Source organism: Oncorhynchus mykiss, chromosome 29 (genome assembly GCF_057628025.1).
Source record: "Oncorhynchus mykiss isolate SJ-2025 chromosome 29, ASM5762802v1, whole genome shotgun sequence".
NCBI classification, from domain to species: Eukaryota; Metazoa; Chordata; class Actinopteri; order Salmoniformes; family Salmonidae; genus Oncorhynchus; species Oncorhynchus mykiss.
The window spans coordinates 569,591-589,675 of record NC_143050.1 but is presented as its reverse complement, the minus strand read 5'-3'; the positions used below and the strand labels follow the sequence as shown (position 1 = coordinate 589,675).

Genomic DNA, 20,085 nt, shown 5'->3' with positions numbered 1-20,085 from the left:
CGTCCAGCGATAACACACACACCAGAAACACACACCATGACACACACACAACCTCAGGTCTTTATCTAACCTGTATAAACAGACAGCCAATGGTCACTGCCCTCCCCACGGCATCAACACTGGCCTATTACTGGGCAGTAAAAGCCAATTTATGCTTGATCCGAAAATGTGGTTGCTTCGTATAGAGGGTGTGACGCAATTGTGGATCCACCAAGAGGCACGCAGAGGCCAAATTCAGCTCCGTACCGCATCACTGTGCAGCTAACAAATGTTGTAACAATGCGGAGGGCTCCGTATAGCTCTGCATTGACATGATTGGTTGAAGGTATGTGGGAGTGGGAGATCCTGTATAAACACAATCTCACTTCCTTGGCAACTTCCTTCACAACAGGTCTACTCAACAGCTCTGCACTGCTCCTCGAAGCCAAGAAGTATAAATGGCCTGACATTTGCAGAGGCTGAAGCACTGTACATGCTGCACGGTCACTGCAGACGTGGACTTGACCAGGTAGAGCCTTTTATTATAGAACATTTAGACTGGGTAAAGCATCATGCACTTAGAACAAGCATTTATACAAAACTCATGCATTTCTTATAGAAGTTGTATTATATAGTCACATACATGAGCAGGTAATGTCAGTATGGCATAATATAGGTGGTATTATAGCACATATGTCAGAGTCAAGGCCCGCGGGCCACATCCGGCCCGCAAGAAGGTTTTTTACGGCCCCTGGGATGATCTTGATTTATTATTAGAACCGGCCCGCAGCAAGCCGGCAGCCCGCAGATCTTTTACACGCACCAATACTACATTTCCCACAATGCAAAGGTGACGCACCGAGCAGTAGGCTGCTTCATTTCAATATTTATTGGCACAGCAGTCGTCAGCATCACAGTAAAATTAACTTTCAGATACCCATCAAAAATGGCAAAACGGAAGGTGGATACTGAGAACCGGGGGTTTCAAACAAGGTGGGAGTCGGAGTATATGTTCACGAAGGTAGCTGGAAAACCTGTGTGTCTTCTGTGTGGAGAAAGTGTGGCGGTACTGAAAGAGTATAATCTGAGACGACATTATGAAACGAAACACGCGGACACACACGCGGACGCAACTGTCAAGGCCAGTTTTATTTTGGCAGAAGAGATCGCTAAATCAGCCCGGCCATTTACGGAGGGGGATTTCATCAAAAACTGCATGATTAAAGTTTGTGACGAAGTTTGCCCAGAAAAAAGGCAACTCTTTTTAAATGTGAGTCTGAGCAGAAACACCATTGCCGAGAGAGTAGACCAGTTGTCCATCAATCTAAAAGAGCAGCTTGTGAAAAAGGGAAAAGATTTTATTGCATATTCCTTGGCTGTGGATGAGAGCACCGACATTTCTGACATTGCCCAGTTGTCAATTTTCATCCGCGGAGTGGACTCCAACCTAAGCGTGACAGAGGAGTTTTTGGCTTTACGTCCTATGCATGGCACAACTACGGGGCATGATTTGTATGAAGAGGTGTCAAGATGTGTAAATGAGATGGAGCTGCCTTGGGAAAAACTCGTGGGTTTGACAACCGACGGAGCACCTGCGATGTGTGGACACAGGAGCGGACTGGTGGCGAAGATACGGGAAAAGATGCAAGAGGAAAACGCGACAGGTGAGCTGACAGCTTATCATTGTATCATACACCAGGAAGCGTTGTGCGGTAAAGCCTTGAAAATGGAGCATGTAATGAGCATCATCACGCGCACAGTTAACTTTATCAGAGCCAAAGGTTTGAATCACCGCCAGTTCAAGGCATTTCTGACGGAGTTAGAAACGGAGCATGGTGATTTGCCTTATCACACAGAGGTGCGATGGCTAAGCCAGGGAAAGGTGCTTCAAAGATGTTTCGAGCTTCGTGAGGAGATTTGTCTGTTCTTGGACAGCAAAGGGAAAGACACAACACAACTCCGAGACGAAATGTTTCTGTGTGAAATGGCTTTTCTGTGTGACATTACGAGTCATCTGAATGCAATAAACTTGCAGCTGCAGGGTCGGGATCGTGTCATCTCTGATATGTACAGTACAGTGAAGGCATTTAAAACCAAACTGACTCTGTGGGAGACGCAGATGCGGAAAGAAAATTTGAGCCACTTTCCCAGCTGCCAGACCATGAAAGAGAAGCTCTCTACCAGTGCGTTCCCGAGCACACAGTTGGCTGATAAAATAGGTATGCTTGCCGCTGACTTTCGACGCCGATTTGCTGACTTTGAAGCACAAAAAAGCAGGTTGGAACTGCTCGGTAACCCATTTGCTGTTGACGTGGAAAGCTCACCACCAAACCTCCAAATGGAGTTGATTGACCTCCAATGCAATGATGCACTGAGGGCAAAATATGCGGCAGTGGGTGCTGCGGAGTTCGCCCGTTTCCTCCCCGGCACAATGCCCCAGCTGCGCATCCAGGCTGCTCAAACGTTGTCTATGTTTGGCAGCACATACCTGTGTGAACAACTGTTTTCTTTGATGAACCTGAACAAAACATCACACAGAAGTCGACTTACTGCTGAACACCTCCACTCAATTCTGAGGATTTCTTCAGCTCAGAGCCTTACCCCGAACATTGATGAACTTGTGGAAAAGATGGGACACCACCAAGTATCACCCTCAACCTCAAACAAGTGAACATTACTGTGCAATCACATATTTAGAGTTTTTACTCAGTTCAAGTTTAAAAGTTAAAATTTAATATTTGTTTTCACTGCATGTTACTTCTCCTTAAACAAAGTGTTGTTTTTGATTAATAGATTTTTGCACTTTATTTTTTTGTATTTCAATCCAATTATATTTTAAAAATATTTCAGTTGAGTGGATGATAGAAAATTGCTATTATTGTTTTTTCTTTGAAGTAAATTTAGCCCACTTTTGCTAAAATAGAAAATATAGTCTACTGATGGTGCCTTGAATACCGGTTTCTTTCATTTAATGTTCATGTTATGGGGATATTTATATAAAGGAAATTTGTCTTTTGTGTCTGTTGAAAATTAAAGATTACTGACAGAGCCATAAGAAAATATTGCTTTATTTATCTGATCATATTGTAATATATTTGTTAGGTTTTCAGTAGGTTCAATTAGGTTCACTAGACTATATGCGTCATTTAAAAATTTTTCAATGAACATTCGAACAGTCCGGCCCTCGTCTTGTAGCTGATTTTTTTATTTGGCCCTCCGTCCATTTGACTTTGACACCCCTGTATTATAGGGTAGAGAGCAGGCATCCAGTAGACAACAGCCCTTAAATTCATAATATAGGTGGTATTATAGGGTAGAGAGCAGGCATCCAGTAGACAACAGCTCTTAAATTCATAATATAGATGGTATTATAGGGTAGACAGCAGGCATCCAGTAGACTACAGCTCTTAAATTAAAATCTTAACGTCAAAGCCAGCTCCAGTTTTCAGGATTTATTTAGACGTAGTGCAACAAGTGATTGTAATTAATTACCCGGTAGAATAGAAAACTAGCAGTAGCTCGGACCTCCTAGGGTAAGATGTAAATACACCTGGACTTAGAGGTTCTGCTCTGAAGGCTCCTCCTGCCGGAGCAGCTCCTGTGACCTTACCAGTCCTGTGAAAGTATAGTAGCTTGTAGCGAGGCTGTCATATAAACACACACCATCTCTCTCTCTGCGGTCCTACTTACGTCCGATGCGACGAACCGGAGGAACGGAGAGTAGAGAAACAAAAGGAGCTGAAACAGATGAAGGTTTTGGGTGGGGGATGAAGATGCTGAGTGCCGAGGTCCACCTCCAAAAGATGTGCAACCGCAACTTCATTCCCCAGAATGTCCGCAGCCACATACTTCCCTCTAAAAACACGGAACAAGTAGTTTTGGTACCGACGACGTGTTTTTATTTACAGCTCAGAAACACCCAGATTTGTGTTTTAAACAGTGGTAACGGGGTTATTTTGGACGGTCTCGTTATTGTATATACATCAAATAGTATTTTTCTGAGCACTGGACCGGTGTTATTTCCAATCTGTCATTTTTCTCCCTTCCAGAGCGCGATGGCGGACGACGCGACTCGGAGGGCGGTGTCGGAGATCCCGCTGCTCAAGACCAACTCCGGTCCCCGGGACAAGGAGCTCTGGGTGCAGCGGCTCCGAGAGGAGTACCTGGCCCTCATCAAGGTAGGACCGGGACGGGACACGGACAGGGGCCGGTAAAACAGAAACCCGGAAGCCGAACAGGAGAGTTTCTAGCTAACTAACGACGTGTCACCCGCCGGAGCTGAGCTATCCACCCAGCTGCTAACTAACCAGCTGCTATTCACCCAGCTACTAACTAACCAGCTGCTAACTAACCAGCTGCTATCCACCCAGCTACTAACTAACCAGCTGCTATGATTTACAGCTATGCCTACTGAAGACAGAGCTATAGCTAGCCTGCCTACTGAAGACAGAGCTATAGCTTGCCTACCTACTGAAGACAGAGCTATAGCTAGCCTACCTACTGAAGACAGAGCTATAGCTAGCCTGCCTACTGAAGACAGAGCTATAGCTTGCCTACCTACTGAAGACAGAGCTATAGCTAGCCTACCTACTGAAGACAGAGCTATAGCTAGCCTGTCTGCTGAAGACAGAGCTGTAGCTAGCCTGTCTGCTGAAGACAGAGCTGTAGCTAGCCTGCCTATTGAAGACAGAGCTATAGCTAGCCTACCTACTGAAGACAGAGCTATAGCTTGCCTACCTACTGAAGACAGAGCTATAGCTAGCCTGCCTACTGAAGACAGAGCTATAGCTAGCCTGTCTGCTGAAGACAGAGCTGTAGCTAGCCTGCCTATTGAAGACAGAGCTATAGCTTGCCTACCTACTGAAGACAGAGCTATAGCTAGCCTGTCTGCTGAAGACAGAGCTGTAGCTAGCCTGCCTATTGAAGACAGAGCTATAGCTAGCCTACCTACTGAAGACAGAGCTATAGCTAGCCTGTCTGCTGAAGACAGAGCTGTAGCTAGCCTGTCTGCTGAAGACAGAGCTGTAGCTAGCCTGCCTATTGAAGACAGAGCTATAGCTAGCCTACCTACTGAAGACAGAGCTATAGCTTGCCTACCTACTGAAGACAGAGCTATAGCTAGCCTGCCTACTGAAGACAGAGCTATAGCTAGCCTGCCTACTGAAGACAGAGCTATAGCTAGCCTGCCTACTGAAGACAGGGCTATAGCTAGCCTACCTACCTACCTACCTTGAAGGAATTATTTTTCCCACACTATATGAATACTGCTGTTTGGTTGGTGTTTACAATATGTTGTTTGTTGTTGACAGTATGTGGAGAACAACAAGACAGCAGACAACGACTGGTTCCGCCTGGAGTCCAACAAGGAGGGAACCAGGTCTGACACACAAACACTGGTGTTGTCACGATACCAGCATTTTTACTTTGTTACTAGGTTTAATATCAAAATACTCCATACCATCTCGATACCACAATGATACCATTACGATACCACAACGATACCATCACGATACCACAACGATACCATTACGATACTCGATACCATCACGATACTCGATACCATCTCGATACCACAATGATACCATTACGATACCACAACGATACCATCACGATACCACAACGATACCATCACGTTACTCGATACCACAATGATACCATCACGATACTCGATACCACAATGATACCATTACGATACTCGATACCACAATGATACCATCACGGTACTCGATACCACAATGATACCATCACGATACTCGATACCATCTCGATACCATTACGATACTCGATACCACAATGATACCATCTCGATACCACAACGATACCATCTCGATACCACAACGATACCATCTCGATACCACAACGATACCATCTCGATACCACAACGATACCATCTCGATACCACAACGATACCATCTCGATACCACAACGATACCATCACGTTACTCGATACCACAATGATACCATTACGTTACTCAATACCACAATGATACCATCACGAGACTCAATATCACAATGATACCATCACGATACTCGATACCATCACGGCACTCGATACCATCACGATACTCGATACCACAATGATACCATCACGATACTCGATACCATCACGAGACTCAATATCACAATGATACCATCACGATACTCGATACCATCACGGCACTCGATACCATCACGATACTCGATACCACAATGATACCATCACGATACTCGATACCATCACGATACTCGATACCACAATGATACCATCACGATACTCGATACCATCACGATACTCGATACCATCACGATACTCAATACCACAATGATACCATCACGATACTCGATACCATCACGATACTCGATACCACAATGATACCATCACGATACTCGATACCACAATGATACCATCACGATACTCAATACCACAATGATACCATCACGATACTCGATACCATCACGATACTCGATACCATCACGATACTCGATACCATCACGATACTCGATACCACAATGATACCATCACGATACTCGATACCACAATGATACCATCACGATACTCGATACCACAATGATACCATCACGATACTCGATACCATCACGATACTCGATACCATCACGATACTCGATACCATCACGATACTCGATACCACAATGATACCATCACGATACTCGATACCACAATGATACTTTCACGATACTCGATACCATCACGATACTCAATACCACAATGATACCATCACGATACTCAATACCAAGACAAATAAAGAAGGCGTATTAGCCAAAGTCACAGAGTAGGACTTGATCCAGACAGATCTGTAGAGTTCAATATCATTACCTTTGACATTTTTTTTTAAGCATGCATCAATCAATCAAACAATTCATTCGACTTTGGTTAAAACAATCTAATTACATAACATTAATGGTAATCATTTATTTGATTGGTAAGTCTATTGATAAACTGGGTAAATCAAGATGTAGCATAGGTCTATTCACAATACAGGTGAATGCATATTCAATAGGAGTTTGGACGTTAATTGAGTTATTGAGCTTGTTTTGGCTAATTTCACACGGCTACAGAAGGAAAAACAATCTGTTTCCCTTCCGTTTGGAAGAAGCAATATCTTTTCTAAAAGTGCAGCAGTAATGACTTCGTTCACAGCTTTGCAAACGGAGTCCGTTGGTTCGGTGAAGAAGGAGACGTGAGGCAGAGACACTACGTGGCCAAAAGTATATGTGGACACCCCTTCAAATTAGTGGTTTCTATTTCAGCCACACCCATTGCTGACTGGTGTATAAAATTGAGCACACAGCCATGCAATCTCCATAGACAAACATTGCCTGTAAAATGGCCCGTACTGAAGAGTTCATTGACTTTCAACGTGGCACCTTCATAGGGTGCCACCTTTCCAAAAAGTCAGTTCCTAAAATTTCCGCCCTGCTAGTGCTGCCCCAGTCAACTGTAAGTGCTGTGAAGTGGGAACATCTAGGAGCAAGAACAGCTCAGCCACAAGGTTGTAGGCCACACAAGCTCACATAATGAGCACAATAACTGTTGGTTGGGAGCTTCATGAAATGGGTTTCCATGGCCGAGCAGCCACACACAAGCCTAAGATCACTATGCGCAATGTCATGCGTAAGCTGGACTGGAGTAAAACTCACCGCCATTGGACTCTGGGGCAGTGGAAACACGTCCTCTGGAGTGATAAATCACGCTTCACCATCTGGCAGTCCGACAGATTAATGGGTTCAGTGGATGCCAGGAGAATAGTACCTGCCCGATTGCATGGTGCCCACTGTAAAGTTTGGTGGATGAGAAATAATGGTCTGGGGCTGTTTTTCATGGTTCGGGCCCCTTAGTTCCAGTGAAGGGACATCTTAATGCTACAGCATTCTAGACTTTGGCAACAGTTTGGGAAGGCCCGTTCTTGTTTCAGCATGACAATGCCTCCATGCACAAGCAAGGTCCATACAGAAATGGTTTGGATGGTGTTAAAGAACCCCATCGAAACCCTTTGGGATGAATTGGAACACCGACTGCGAGCCAGGCCTAATCACCCAACATCAGTGCCCGACCTCACTAATGCCCTTGTGGCTGAATGGAAGCAAGTCCCCGCAGCAATGTTCCAACATCTAGTGGAAAGGCTTCCCAGAAGAGTGGAGGCTGTTATAGCAGCAATGTTCCAACATCTAGTGGAAAGCCTTCCCAGAAGAGTGGAGGCTGTTACAGCAGCAAAGGTGGGGACTAACTCCATATTGACGGTCATAATTTTGGAAGGAGATGTTTGACGAGCAGGTGTCCACATACTTTTGGTCATGTAGAACAAAGTTGTGAAAATCAGCATTATTTTGCGTTATGGTCCAAAACAAAGTTCTAGGTTAGTAAATTGATGTTAGCATCAGCTGTATACTAGAAAGGGAAGTTAGCCTGCAAAGCTGGAAGCTACCGGTATCTTCTTGCATTGTAAAGTGTTGAAGCCTGTATGGACATTGTGTTGCGAACGGTAATTTACAGTTTCAACATTTCTACATGATGTGTTGCATTATTCAAGCGTGTTAGCTCTCCACTCATGCTGCACAGAAGATAACAACTCAGCCCAGACTCAGAGCAGTGGTTCTTCCTCAGGACAGGCTAGTGAGCTAACAACTCAGCCCAGACTCCCACTGCAGTGGTTCCTCCTTAGGACAGGCCAGAGAGCTAACAACTCAGCCCAGACTCCCACTGCAGTGGTTCTTCCTCAGGACAGGCCAGAGAGCTAACATGATGCAGCCCAGACTCCCAGTGCAGTGGTTATTCCTCAGGACAGGCCAGAGAGCTAACATGATGCAGCCCAGACTCCCACTGCAGTGGTTCTTCCACAGGACAGGCTAGGGAGCTAACAACTCAGCCCAGACTCCCACTGCAGTGGTTCCTCCTTAGGACAGGCCAGAGAGCTAACAACTCAGCCCAGACTCCCACTGCAGTGGTTCTTCCTCAGGACAGGCCAGAGAGCTAACATGATGCAGCCCAGACTCCCAGTGCAGTGGTTATTCCTCAGGACAGGCCAGAGAGCTAACATGATGCAGCCCAGACTCCCAGTGCAGTGGTTCCTCCTCAGGACAGGCCAGAGAGCTAACATGATGCAGCCCAGACTCCCACTGCAGTGGTTCTTCCTCAGGACAGGCCAGAGAGCTAACATGATGCAGCCCAGACTCCCAGTGCAGTGGTTATTCCTCAGGACAGGCCAGAGAGCTAACATGATGCAGCCCAGACTCCCAGTGCAGTGGTTCCTCCTCAGGACAGGCCAGAGAGCTAACAACTCAGCCCAGACTCACACTGCAGTGGTTCTTCCTGAGGACAGGCCAGAGAGCTAACAACTCAGCCCAGACTCTCACTGCAGTGGTTCTTCCACAGGACAGGCTAGGGAGCTAACAACTCAGCCCAGACTCCCACTGCAGTGGTTCTTCCTCAGGACAGGCCAGAGAGCTAACATGATGCAGCCCAGACTCCCAGTGCAGTGGTTATTCCTCAGGACAGGCCAGAGAGCTAACATGATGCAGCCCAGACTCCCAGTGCAGTGGTTCTTCCTGAGGACAGGCTTAAGAGTTAGCTCTAGCAATGAGAAAGTTGATCAGGGAAGAGGTGGTGTTCATGCTAGGGGACATAGGCTGCACTGCTAGACTTGACCCTCTCAATCAGTATACAACGTGAGACCCATTTAACAGAAGTTTCGAAAAATAAAACAAATTCTAGTCCAGAACCGTTTTTTATTTTCTAGTATCGGAAAAGTACCAATGTTTCGGTTTACCGTGCAACACTAACACACACACACTTTTAGTCTTAGTTACAATTTAGTAATTTAATCTTTTGTTAGTTTTAGTTATTACGAGTCGACAATTTGTCTAGTTTTAGTCCGTCATTTCAGTCAAACCTCTGTGTCGTTGTCGTCTGACCAATCCTGTGTCGTTGTCGTCTGACCAATCCTGTGTCGTTGTCGTCTGACCAATCCTGTGTCGTTGTCGTCTGACCAATCCTGTGTCGTTGTCGTCTGACCAATCCTGTGTCGTTGTCGTCTGACCAATCCTGTGTCGTTGTCGTCTGACCAATCCTGTGTGTCGTTGTCGTCTGACCAATCCTGTGTGTTGTTGTCGTCTGACCAATCCTGTGTGTTGTTGTCATCTGACCAATCCTGTGTGTGGTGGTGGTGGTGTTGTCGTCAACTGACCAATCTTGGGTGGTGTTGTTGCCAGGTGGTTTGGGAAGTGCTGGTACATTCATGACCTCCTGAAGTATGAGTTCGACATGGAGTTTGATGTAAGTACACACGCACCACACCAAGGTTTCAGGTAGCCGGCTTTTGGGCAAAAATAAAGCAGATCAATCAAATTGTTTGAAAAATAATAATAATCCCTTTGCAAAATAATGCATTTAGCCTATTCATTGATTTTGAAGTACTAGTCGATGTAGTGAGAGCTGCTGCTACAGGTCATCAAACATCTGGGGGTTGCTGCTGGAGTGAAACAGGCTTAATGCAAAGCATGTTTAAAAACAGCAATTCAAGTGCAACTAGCCAGGCTTCATCAGCACGTCACACACCACATTGCAATGAGCAGGAGACAGTATGCATTTAAAAAACAAATACTGAATGGTTTGAAACCTGAGCGTTTTACTACATATTATGAGGCATGTCTCACCTTGCTTCAAGTAGCCAGAATCAGACCAAACAGGCAGGCTATTATTTAATAAAGACTTCTATATACCATTGAAACCAGTAGTCTATTATTTAATAAAGACTTCTATATACCATTGAAACCAGTAGCCCTTTTCCTTCATGTTCTATTGGTTATCAACTTTCTTTCATTGTTCAGAAGCCAAAGGAACAATTCTAGTCATAATACCAACCCATGCTAGTTTATCTCCTCTGTCTACATTTCTAACGGATCATTTCATCTGTCTCATGAAACCGCTCGCATGCGTAGTGCTCTTTTGACAACCGTGTTTTCCCTATGGAACGAACATTTGCATGTAGCCTACTGCCTTGTTATAGTCCTACTGCCTTGTTATAGCCCTACTGCCTTGTTATAGCCCTACTGCCTTGTTATAGCCATACTGCCTTGTTATAGCCCTACTGCCTTGTTATAGCCCTACTGCCTTGTTATAGTCCTACTGCCTTGTTATAGCCCTACTGCCTTGTTATAGCCCTACTGCCCTACTGCCTTGTTATAGCCCTACTGCCTTGTTATAGCCCTACTGCCTTGTGTGCATTGCTGCCTTGTTAGAGTCCTGCTGCCTTGCTATAGCCCTACCTCCTTGTTATAGTCCTACCTCCTTGTTATAGTCCTACTGCCTTGTTATAGCCCTACTGCCTTGTGTGCATTGCTGCCTTGCTATAGCCCTACTGCCTTGCTATAGCCCTACTGCCTTGTGTGCATTGCTGCCTTGTTATAGTCCCACTGCCTTGTGTGCATTGCTGCCTTGTTATAGTCCTACTGCCTTGTGTGCAGTGCTGCCTTGTTATAGCCCTGCTGCCTTGTTATAGCCCTACTGCCTTGTTATAGCCCTACTGCCTTGTTACAGTCCTACTGCCTTGTTACAGTCCTACTGCCTTGTTATAGCCCTACTGCCTTGTTATAGCCCTACTGCCTTGTGTGCATTGCTGCCTTGTTATAGTCCTGCTGCCTTGCTATAGCCCTACCTCCTTGTTATAGTCCTACCTCCTTGTTATAGTCCTACTGCCTTGTTATAGCCCTACTGCCTTGTGTGCATTGCTGCCTTGCTATAGCCCTACTGCCTTGCTATAGCCCTACTGCCTTGTGTGCATTGCTGCCTTGTTATAGTCCCACTGCCTTGTGTGCATTGCTGCCTTGTTATAGTCCTACTGCCTTGTGTGCAGTGCTGCCTTGTTATAGCCCTGCTGCCTTGTTATAGCCCTACTGCCTTGTTATAGCCCTACTGCCTTGTTATAGCCCTACTGCCTTGTTATAGCCCTACTGCCTTGTTATAGCCCTACTGCCTTGTTATAGCTCTACTGCCTTGTTATAGCCCTACCTCCTTGCTATAGCCCTACTGCCTTGTTATAGCCCTACTGCCTTGTTATAACCTACTGCCTTGTTATAGCCCTACCTCCTTGTTATAGTCCTACTGCCTTGTGTGCATTGCTGCCTTGTTATAGTCCTACTGCCTTGTTATAGCCCTACTGCCTTGTTATAGTCCTACTACCTTGTTATAGCCCTTCTGCCTTGTTATAGCCATACTGCCTTGTTATAGCCATACTGCCTTGTTATAGCCTACTGCCTTGTTATAGCCTACTGCCTTGTTATAGCCCTACTGCCTTGTTATAGCCCTACTGCCTTGTTATAGCCCTACTACCTTGTTATAGCCTTGCTGACTTGTTATAGCTCTACTGCCTTGTTATAGCTCTACTGCCTTGTTATAGCCCTACTGCCTTGTTAAAGCCCTACCTCCTTGTTATAGCCCTACTGCCTTGTTGTAGCCCTAATGCCTTGTTATAGCCCTACTGCCTTGTTATAGCCCTATTGCCTTGTTATAGCCCTGACACACGCCTTGTTATAGCCCTGACACACACCATCCTATAGCCCTGACACACACCAGCCTATAGCCCTGACACACACCAGCCTATAGCCCTGACACACACCAGCCTATAGCCCTGACACACACCAGCCTATAGCCCTGACACACACCAGCCTATAGCCCTGACACACACCAGCCTATAGCCCTGACACACACCAGCCTATAGCCCTGACACACACCAGCCTATAGCCCTGACACACACCATCCTATAGCCCTGACACACACCATCCTATAGCTCTGACACACACCAGCCTATAGCCCTGACACACACCATCATATAGCCCTGACACACACCATCCTATAGCCCTGACACACACCATCCTATAGCCCTGACACACACCATCCTATAGCCCTGACACACACCATCCTATTGCCCTGACACACACCAGCCTATAGCCCTGACACACACCAGCCTATAGCCCTGACACACACCAGCCTATAGCCCTGACACACACCAGCCTATAGCCCTGACACACACCAGCCTATAGCCCTGACACACACCAGCCTATAGCCCTGACACACACCAGCCTATAGCCCTAACACACACCAGCCTATAGCCCTGACACACACCAGCCTGAACACACACCAGCCTATAGCCCTGACACACACCAGCCTATAGCCCTGACACACACCATCCTATAGCCCTGACACACACCATCCTATATCCCTGACACACACCATCCTATAGCCCTGACACACACCATCCTATTGCCCTGACACACACCAGCCTATAGCCCTGACACACACCAGCCAATAGCCCTGACACACACCAGCCTGAACACACACCAGCCTATAGCCCTGAAACACACCATCCTATAGTCCTGACACACACCAGCCTGAACACACACCAGCCTATAGCTCTGACACACACCATCCTATAGCCCTGACACACACCATCCTATAGCCCTGACACACACCAGCCTATAGCCCTGACACACACCATCCTATAGCCCTGACACACACCATCCTATAGCTCTGACACACACCAGCCTGAACACACACCAGCCTATAGCCCTGACACACACCAGCCTATAGCCCTGACACACACCAGCCTATAGCTCTGACACACACCAGCCTATAGCTCTGACACACACCAGCCTATAGCCCTGACACACACCATCCTATAGCTCTGACACACTCCATCCTATAGCCCTGACACACACCATCCTATAGCCCTGACACACACCATCCTATAGCCCTGACACACACCATCCTATAGCCCTGACACACACCATCCTATAGCCCTGACACACACCATCCTATAGCCCTGACACACACCATCCTATAGTCCTGACACACACCATCCTATAGTCCTGACACACACCATCCTATAGTCCTGACACACACCATCCTATAGTCCTGACACACACCATCCTATAGTCCTGACACACACCATCCTATAGTCCTGACACACACCATCCTATAGTCCTGACACACACCATCCTATAGTCCTGACACACACCATCCTATAGTTCTGACACACACCATCCTATAGTCCTGACACACACCATCCTATAGCCCTGACACACACCATCCTATAGTTCTGACACACACCATCCTATAGCCCTGACACACACCATCCTATAGTTCTGACACACACCATCCTATAGTCCTGACACACACCAGCCTGAACACACACCATCCTATAGCCCTGACACACACCATCCTATAGTCCTGACACACACCATCCTATAGCCCTGACACACACCATCCTATAGCCCTGACACACACCATCCTATAGTCCTGACACACACCATCCTATAGCCCTGACACACACCATCCTGAACACACACCAGCCTGAACACACACCATCCTATAGTCCTGACACACACCAGCCTATAGCCCTGACACACACCAGCCTATAGCCCTGACACACACCATCCTATAGTCCTGACACACACCATCCTATAGTCCTGACACACACCATCCTATAGTCCTGACACACACCATCCTATAGTCCTGACACACACCATCCTATAGTCCTGACACACACCATCCTATAGCCCTGGCACACACCATCCTATAGCCCTGGCACACACCATCCTATAGTCCTGACACACACCATCCTATAGCCCTGACACACACCATCCTATAGCCCTGACACACACCATCCTATAGCTCTGACACACACCATCCTATAGCTCTGACACACACCATCCTATAGCCCTGACACACACCATCCTATAGTCCTGACACACACCATCCTATAGCCCTGACACACACCATCCTATAGCCCTGACACACACCATCCTATAGCCCTGACACACACCATCCTATAGCCCTGACACACACCAGCCTGAACACACACCATCCTATAGTCCTGACACACACCATCCTATAGCCCTGACACACACCATCCTATAGCCCTGACACACACCATCCTATAGCCCTGACACACACCATCCTATAGCCCTGACACACACCAGCCTAAACACACACCATCCTATAGCCCTGACACACACCATCCTATAGCCCTGACACACACCATCCTATAGCCCTGACACACACCATCCTATAGTCCTGACACACACCATCCTATAGCCCTGACACACACCATCCTATAGTCCTGACACACACCATCCTATAGTCCTGACACACACCATCCTATAGTTCTGACACACACCATCCTATAGTCCTGACACACACCATCCTATAGTCCTGACACACACCATCCTATAGTCCTGACACACACCATCCTATAGCCCTGACACACACCATCCTATAGTCCTGACACACACCATCCTATAGCCCTGACACACACCAGCCTATAGCCCTGACACACACCAGCCTGAACACACACCAGCCTGAACACACACCATCCTATAGTCCTGACACACACCAGCCTATAGTCCTGACACACACCATCCTATAGCCCTGACACACACCATCCTATAGCCCTGACACACACCATCCTATAGCCCTGACACACACCAGCCTGAACACACACCAGCCTGAACACACACCAGCCTGAACACACACCATCCTATAGCCCTGACACACACCAGCCTGAACACACACCAGCCTGAACACACACCATCCTATAGTCCTGACACACACCAGCCTATAGTCCTGACACACACCATCCTATAGCCCTGACACACACCATCCTATAGCCCTGACACACACCATCCTATAGCCCTGACACACACCATCCTATAGCCCTGACACACACCAGCCTGAACACACACCAGCCTGAACACACACCAGCCTATAGCCCTGACACACTCCTGTCTCTCCTGACTGGTCAGATTCCTGTAACATACCCGTCCACCGCCCCTGAGGTCGCCATCCCAGAGCTGGACGGGAAAACGGCCAAAATGTACAGGTAAGAAACACACACAGACGGCCCACTGTGATGAAGAGTGGTGCAGGGTGACATGGTTCCTGTCTTGTTGCAGGGGGGGGAAGATTTGTCTGACGGACCACTTCAAACCCCTGTGGGCGCGAAACGTACCGAAGTTTGGATTGGCTCACCTGATGGCCCTGGGGGTACGTGCTGTGTGTGTGTGTGTGTGTGTGTGTGAGTTCTGTTACACTAGACTAGGCTGTACTACTAACTGTACTATTCATAGAGCTGTGAGGAAGTAAGTACACCCCCTGAAAAGTTGTCTGTGTTTTATAGTTCTGTGTTATAGCTCTGTGTATTGCTCTGTGTTATAGTTCTGTGTCTCTGTGTTATAGCTCTGTGTTATAGTTCTGTGTTATAGTTCTGTGTTATAGCTCTGTGTTATAGCTCTGTGTTATAGCTCTGTGTTATAGCTCTGTGTTATAGCTCTGTGTTATAGCTTTGTGTTATAGCTCTGTGTTATAGTTATGTGTGTTTCTGTGTTATAGTTCTGTGTGTGTCTGTGTTATAGGTCTGGGTCTCTCTGTGTTATAGCTCTGTGTTATAGCTCTGTGTGTGTCTGTTATAGTTCTGTGTTATAGTTCTGTGTGTCTCTGTGTTATAGCTCTGTGTTATAGCTCTGTGTTATAGCTCTGTGTTATAGCTGTGTGTGTCTGTTATAGCTCTGTGTTATAGCTCTGTTATAGTTCTGTGTCTCTCTGTGTTATAGCTCTGTGTTATAGTTCTGTGTCTGTGTTATAGCTCTGTGTTATAGTTCTGTGTCTCTCTGTGTTATAGTTCTGTGTTATTGTTCTGTGTGTCTCTGTGTTATAGTTCTGTGTGTGTCTGTGTTATAGTTCTGTGTTATAGTTCTGTGTCTCTGTGTTATAGTTCTGTGTCTCTGTGTTATAGCTCTGTGTTATAGTTCTGTGTCTCTCTGTGTTATAGTTCTGTGTTATTGTTCTGTGTGTCTCTGTGTTATAGTTCTGTGTGTGTCTGTGTTATAGTTCTGTGTTATAGTTCTGTGTTATAGTTCTGTGTTATAGCTCTGTGTTATAGTTCTGTGTCTCTCTGTGTTATAGTTCTGTGTCTCTGTGTTATAGTTCTGTGTTATAGTTCTGTGTTATAGCTCTGTGTTATAGCTCTGTGTTATAGTTCTGTGTCTCTCTGTGTTATAGTTATGTGTTATAGTTCTGTGTTACTAGGCTGTACTACTGACTGTACTATTCACAGAGCTGTGAGGAAGTATGTATACCCCCTTAAAAGTTGTTTTTGGACATATGGATATTCGATCTTCATGTCAATACTATTGACAGAAAGTTAACATATAACACTGAAAAATTACAATTAAATAAGTTAGTCCTAAATATTTCAAAAACTAAAAGCATTGTATTTGGGACAAATCATTCACTAAACCTCAACTACATCTCATAATGAATAATGTGGAAATTGAGCAAGTTGAGGTGACTAAACTGCTTGGAGTAACACAGTATTGTATAACACAGAGACACGCGAACTATAACACACACACATACACACACACAGAACTACAGCACAGAGACCCACACACACACAGAACTACAGCACAGAGACCCACACACACACAGAACTACAGCACAGAGACCCACACACACAGAACTACAGCACAGAGACACACACACACATAACTACAGCACACAGACCCACACACACACAGAACTACAGCACAGAGACCCACACACACACAGAACTACAGCACAGAGACCCACACAGAACTACAGCACAGAGACCCACACACACAGAATTACAGCACAGAGACCCACACACACAGAACTACAGCACAGAGACCCACACACACAGAACTACAGCACAGAGACCCACACACACAGAACTACAGCACAGAGACCCACACACACAGAACTACAGCACAGAGACCCACACACACAGAACTACAGCACAGAGACCCACACACACAGAACTACAGCACAGAGACCCACACACACACAGAACTACAGCACAGAGACCCACACACACACAGAACTACAGCACAGAGACCCACACACACAGAACTACAGCACAGAGACACACACACACACACACAGAACTACAGCACACAGACCCACACACACACAGAACTACAGCACAGAGACCCCCACACACACACAACTACAGCACAGAGACCCACACACACAGAACTACAGCACAGAGACCCACACACACAGAACTACAGCACAGAGACCCACACACACAGAACTACAGCACAGAGACCCACACACACACAACTACAGCACAGAGACCCACACACACAGAACTACAGCACAGAGACCCACACACACAGAACTACAGCACAGAGACCCACACACACAGAACTACAGCACAGAGACCCACACACACAGAACTACAGCACAGAGACCCACACACACAGAACTACAGCACAGAGACCCACACACACAGAACTACAGCACAGAGACCCACACACACAGAACTACAGCACAGAGACCCACACACACAGAACTACAGCACAGAGACCCACACACACAGAACTTCAGCACAGAGACCCACACACACAGAACTACAGCACAGAGACCCACACACACAGAACTACAGCACAGAGACCCACACACACAGAACTACAGCACAGAGACCCACACACACAGAACTGCAGCACAGAGACCCACACACACAGAACTACAGCACAGAGACCCACACACACATAACTACAGCACAGAGACCCACACACACAGAACTACAGCACAGAGAGAGACACACACACAGAACTACAGCACAGAGACACACACAGAACTATAGCACAGAGAGACACACACATAACTATAGCTCAGAGACACACACAGAACTATAGCACAGACACACACAGAACTATAGCACAGAGACACACACAGAACTATAGCACAGAGAGACACACACACAGAACTATAGCACAGAGACACACACACACACAGAACTATAGCACAGAGACCCACACACACAACTACAGCACAGACACACACACACACAACTATAACACACACACACACACACAGAGAACTGTAGCACACAGAGACACACAGACTCAACTTTCAAGGGGTATACTTACTTCTTCACAGCTCTATGTCCAGTAACTAACAACCTAACTGACGACCTCTCTCTCCGTGTATGTAGTTGGGTCCGTGGTTGGCGGTGGAGATTCCAGACCTGATCTCTAAAGGACTGATCACACACAGAGAGCAGCAGGGAAGCTGAGACCCCCTTCCCTCTTTGGGAACATGTTTACTGGTGTGGTCCCAGTGAAGGTGATGCTGCTGTTTGTTCTGAGAACCAGAAAACAGACTAATGATGTGGCTACCGACATGTGACCACTCACTCTTCTGTTGCTTTAAAAGGCAATGTTCCTGCGTTCACATTCAAGTTAAACTCTGCAGTTGTCAGCTCAATCAGAAATGACCTTTTAAATGTCGCACTATAACACCATGTTGGATTGAATCTCAGCCTAGATTCCTCTAGAAAACAGGATAACACCATGTTGGATTGAATCTCAGCCTAGATTCCTCTAGAAAACAGGATAACACCATGTTGGATTGAATCTCAGCCTAGATTCCTCTAGAAAACAGGATAACACCATGTTGGATTGAATCTCAGCCTAGATTCCTCTAGAAAACAGGATAACACCATGTTGGATTGAATCTCAGCCTAGATTCCTCTAGAAAACAGGATAACACCATGTTGGATTGAATCTCAGCCTAGATTCCTCTAGAAAACAGGATAACACCATGTTGGATTGAATCTCAGCCTAGATTCCTCTAGAAAACAGGATAACACCATGTTGGATTGAATCTCAGCCTAGATTCCTCTAGAAAACAGGATAACACCATGTTGGATTGAATCTCAGCCTAGATTCCTCTAGAAAACAGGATAACACCATGTTGGCTTGAATCTCAGCCTAGATTCCTCTAGAAAACAGGATAACACCATGTTGGATTGAATCTCAGCCTAGATTCCTCTAGAAAACAGGATAACACCATGTTGGATTGAATCTCAGCCTAGATTCCTCTAGAAAATGGGTGTTTTACGATATTTAGTCACATGGCTGAGAAGCAAACTTCAGTGTTTGAGTTGACAGAATGTTGCTCCTGTGTCTCCTGTAATAAAACATGTCTGATACCTGTCATGTGTTTTATGTGTTCTGATTTGATACCTGTCATGTGTTTTATGTGTTCTGATTTGATTCCTGTCATGTGTTTTATGTGTTCTGATTTGA

The 20,085-nt window shown here is 46.2% G+C and overlaps 2 protein-coding genes across 7 annotated transcripts in view; one reads left to right on the top strand and one right to left on the bottom strand.

Annotated features, from left to right (window-relative positions):
- The window catches only part of LOC110519737 (mitochondrial import receptor subunit TOM40B), a 46,501-nt gene extending 42,695 nt beyond the window's left edge, over positions 1 to 3,806 (bottom strand). The window contains exon 1 of one of the 3 annotated variants that reach the window (XM_090226284.1): positions 3,670 to 3,806. The gene's annotated coding sequence lies outside the window, so the exon portion shown is untranslated. Of the gene's footprint in view, positions 1 to 70; positions 256 to 3,669 lie in introns of those variants that run through there. The other 2 variants (XM_090226286.1, XM_090226285.1) reach the window with 2 other exon arrangements.
- ufc1 (ubiquitin-fold modifier conjugating enzyme 1) lies at positions 358 to 19,993 on the top strand. 4 transcript variants are annotated; one of them, XM_036967448.2, is made up of 7 exons: positions 358 to 508; positions 4,029 to 4,157; positions 5,289 to 5,356; positions 10,186 to 10,249; positions 15,775 to 15,851; positions 15,925 to 16,015; positions 18,990 to 19,993. In XM_036967448.2, the coding sequence occupies exons 1-7, from the start codon at positions 473 to 475 to the stop codon at positions 19,068 to 19,070; spliced, it is 546 nt and encodes a 181-aa protein (XP_036823343.1). In that variant the 5' UTR covers positions 358 to 472; the 3' UTR covers positions 19,071 to 19,993. The 4 variants fall into 4 exon arrangements, with proteins under 4 accessions (XP_036823343.1, XP_036823342.2, XP_090082413.1 ...); XM_036967447.2 differs by lacking the exon at positions 358 to 508 and adding an exon at positions 3,619 to 3,860; XM_036967449.2 differs by lacking the exon at positions 358 to 508 and adding an exon at positions 3,797 to 3,921.
- The last annotated feature ends 92 nt before the right edge of the window (positions 19,994 to 20,085 follow it).

Bases quoted from the DNA above. Each gene is read 5' to 3' on its own strand.
- ufc1 (XM_090226287.1), top strand. From the start codon at position 3,675: ATGCGACGAACCGGAGGAACGGAGAGTAGAGAAACAAAAGGAGCTGAA. The intron at 4,158-5,288 runs GTAGGACCGGGA...TGTTGTTGACAG, and splicing joins AGTACCTGGCCCTCATCAAG to TATGTGGAGAACAACAAGAC. The intron at 10,250-15,774 runs GTAAGTACACAC...CTGACTGGTCAG, and splicing joins AGTTCGACATGGAGTTTGAT to ATTCCTGTAACATACCCGTC.